This window comes from Zingiber officinale, chromosome 11A, assembly GCF_018446385.1.
Source record: "Zingiber officinale cultivar Zhangliang chromosome 11A, Zo_v1.1, whole genome shotgun sequence".
Taxonomy (NCBI): domain Eukaryota; kingdom Viridiplantae; phylum Streptophyta; class Magnoliopsida; order Zingiberales; family Zingiberaceae; genus Zingiber; species Zingiber officinale.
In genome coordinates, this window is record NC_056006.1 from 4,106,193 (window position 1) to 4,109,491 (window position 3,299).

Below are 3,299 nucleotides of genomic sequence, written 5' to 3' on the forward strand. Positions count from 1 at the left end.
ATGGATCTCCGGCGAACCTGCAAGGAAGTCGAGCCGGGAAGGGGTTCCCGGCGACGACCCTCCGACGCTCAAGTCAGGCAAGAGGAAAACGATGAAGTGGCTCCAAAGATGAGAGATCGTGTACCTCCGGCGAAGTCTGAGGGCTCTTATATAGAGCTGTGGGGAGGCTTATGCACACCTACCGAGGCGTACACGTGTCCTTTACCATACCTTAGTATGCGCTTACCAGAGGAGCATGCCTGACACCATACTGCTACAATCCGAGCACCTCTCTAATGGGACAGCAGAACCTTCTGTCGTAGGATTCTGCGTATGGCTTGGTCGTCGAACATGCCTATTGTCAGAAGATGTTCCCCAATGTCCCCTTGTCCTTATCTCTTTTTTCCCCAAGCCGAGCGTCCATCTGCTCGGCAGGCATCGGTCCGACCGGGCGTAGGTATCGGTCCGACCGGGAAGATTTCACTCCATCGCGTATTCGGCTAAGACTGTTCCTTCACAGCATTGATGCTTTATGCCTCGGCCGAGCGGGCTACCCGCTCAGCCCGGTGACCTTGTTCACCATGAGCGTCGGAAACCCGACTCCCCGTCGGGTTGTCTTTGATTCCGCTCGGACCCGTTCGGCCGGTTGACCCGACCCTTCTCCGATCGGATGGACCTCATGCTGACCCTTTTGACCTCTGACCTTCACGTGTCATTGGCTCCCCACAAAGGGGGTCCCCCGTCCTTACTGCCGGATCAGCTAACATCAAAAAGAGGGAGATTGTAAGTACCCCATGGTAATTTTGATGTGATCAAACAAGTCAAGTAGGCTCTATTGTCTTTTGATGCCTTGTGTCTAAGTGTGCAGGAATTTAGGAGCACAGGAGATCAAGCGAAAGACACAGCTAGTGAAAAGGACAGCATGAAAGAGAGTCGACGGGCTTGGTGCGTCTGAGGGATCAGGTACTGCAGAAGAGTATGTCGGTGAACGAGAAGGAAGCGAAAGACGTTTCTGAGGGACAAGAAGTCAGAACGGAAGGTTGCTCGAGAAGGCTGGAAAATTGGTTCGTGTGAGCCTTATTTCGGATGGCCGAAATCACCAAAGCAAACAAAGCCGAAGCAGAAGATGAAAAAAGTCAACTTGTTGTTGACTATGGTTCGGGTGCTTGGAGCGATTCCAGGCGCCTGGAACTGGTCTGGGGGCTTGGACCACTTCGGGTGTCGAGGATGCCCTCCACTGCGGATCAGATTTAAGCAGGTTCGGGCTCCCAGATTGGTCCAGGCGTTCGGACCAGTAAGTCTATCGGCTCGCTAGCTGTTGCAATTCGTTGTAATGTGGATAAAATTCTATCCACACCAAGGGGCCCGGAACCCTTCTAGGCGCCCTAATCAGGACTATAAATACAATCCTAATCCATGTAGCTATAGAACAACACTTGTAAACAATTTCTTTGTGTGTTCTTCTACTGTGTGAGTTGTTAACGCTGTAAAAGGCTTCTCCACCTGAAAGAGATTTTGATAGTTAATTCTCAACGTCTTGGATTAGTAATCAGATAATTCATTCCCTTCTTGTCGACCGTAAGGGACCTACAAAATCTTGATTATTTTTTTTTAAAATAATTCAAATTAACCAAACTGAATTTCTAAAATAAATTGATTTGTTTGATTATTTTAATTTAACCAATATTATCTTCACCGCTAAATATTAGGATGATAATGGAGGAGGAAAACATCACTTTCCATGATGCTACTAAGTTGCCACAACCAATGCAAAGTGCAAGTCCCCTTATCTTTGACATACTCTAAGATAGAAATACATGTGCATCGACAGGATTTACATCCATTAGCCTAGTTCAGATTGATGCACATGCAATAGATCATATTTGAATATAATCCATAATGTGAATACATAATTCCTCTATATAAAAGAGTGAATCTCTACATTTGGAAAAGGATCCTGACGATGCAGAATGACTTTGTTATTATAATGGAATGTTTTGGTCATGATAAGAATCTATTTTGGATCGGGCCAGTGGTTTATTTTGGGCTAAAATAATTCCATTAAAAACAATGATCTAAATTTAATAAAGTTTTCTTGAACAATATGGAGCAATAGCAAAAAAGAGTTAATATAAATTTATTAAGGACCTTAGACAATTTATTACACACAAGATTGATATCTCTTATTTGAAACCTCCAGCTCCTCCATAAGCAAAAACATATTTATCTTTATGATCTTCAAAATGAGCATCCGCTACACTATAATAATTTTTGATATCGGCACGAGGGGTAAAAGAACTAGGATCCAAAACGAACAAGTTATTAGACTGATCCACAAACTGAACTTGAATGAAATAAGCAGCTTTATTACGTCCTTCATTACTTGGATGACCACTGCCCATCGGAGGGCTTGGCACCTTCGAGGAAGAGATAACCTCCCCACCCATTTGAACAAAGTTTGCATTAGGATCCAAATTTGGAAGCAATTCCTTGGGGAAATACCCAAGAGGTAGCTGATCATTATATGTCACCCACCAATTCCCTGTTTTAGAATCCTATAAATGAAAATACACAAAATTTATTAACAAGGATTAAACTTAAATAAAAATTAAAAAGGTCATTTAGAAAAATAAATAAAGAAATTACCCTAGCGATTAGTATAGCTAGATATTTTTGTTCGCCGCCATAAGTGGAAAATTGGGGAATAAAACTTCCAGGTCCATAAATATTAGTGGTGCTAACAAAACCAGGACATTGCAAATTCGCACATCCTGTTTCATCATTCCCGTCACTCTGAAAATATGTAATTAAATATTTTATCTGAGAATATATATATGAAGCTAAAAGAAAAAAAAATAAAAGATTATACTTACGGTCCAAAAAGTAAAAAATCGAGGATAACTGGTATCGTATATGATTGTTGAAACCTGTGAAATTAGATATTAATTAGTGTTGATATAAAATAATATTAGTAAATGATTTATATTAGCTTACTTGCCAACCAACAGCGATAGCATTGAGTCCATCGGTTGGAGCATCGCCAAAAAGTATTATAGCATTGGATGATGATTGACCACTGTGTAGATCTGGAAGCTTATAAGTCGCCATTTTTGCGTACGCTCCATAATATTGATAACGTAAAGTTTGAAGTAGTGCGTACTATGTAAAATGCAAATATTATTTATCATTGAACTCTATAAATAGTGAATTAAAGCTGCATTAATAATAATAAAAGTGATAAAAAAATAATAACTCACGTGACCTCCTTCTGTACTTCGATCGTCAGCTATGACTTGTGCTCTAAATTGGTTTCTCAAGAG

At 41.0% G+C, this 3,299-nt stretch overlaps 1 protein-coding gene across 1 annotated transcript; it reads right to left on the reverse strand.

Annotated features, from left to right (window-relative positions):
- Positions 1–2,162: 2,162 nt before the first annotated feature.
- On the reverse strand, positions 2,163–3,087 carry LOC122032846. Its single transcript, XM_042592161.1, has 4 exons — positions 2,974–3,087; positions 2,853–2,906; positions 2,626–2,772; positions 2,163–2,534 (listed from the first exon to the last, which is right to left on the reverse strand). Exons 1-4 carry the CDS (start codon positions 3,085–3,087, stop codon positions 2,163–2,165), a joined length of 687 nt encoding a protein of 228 aa, XP_042448095.1.
- Positions 3,088–3,299: the final 212 nt, after the last annotated feature.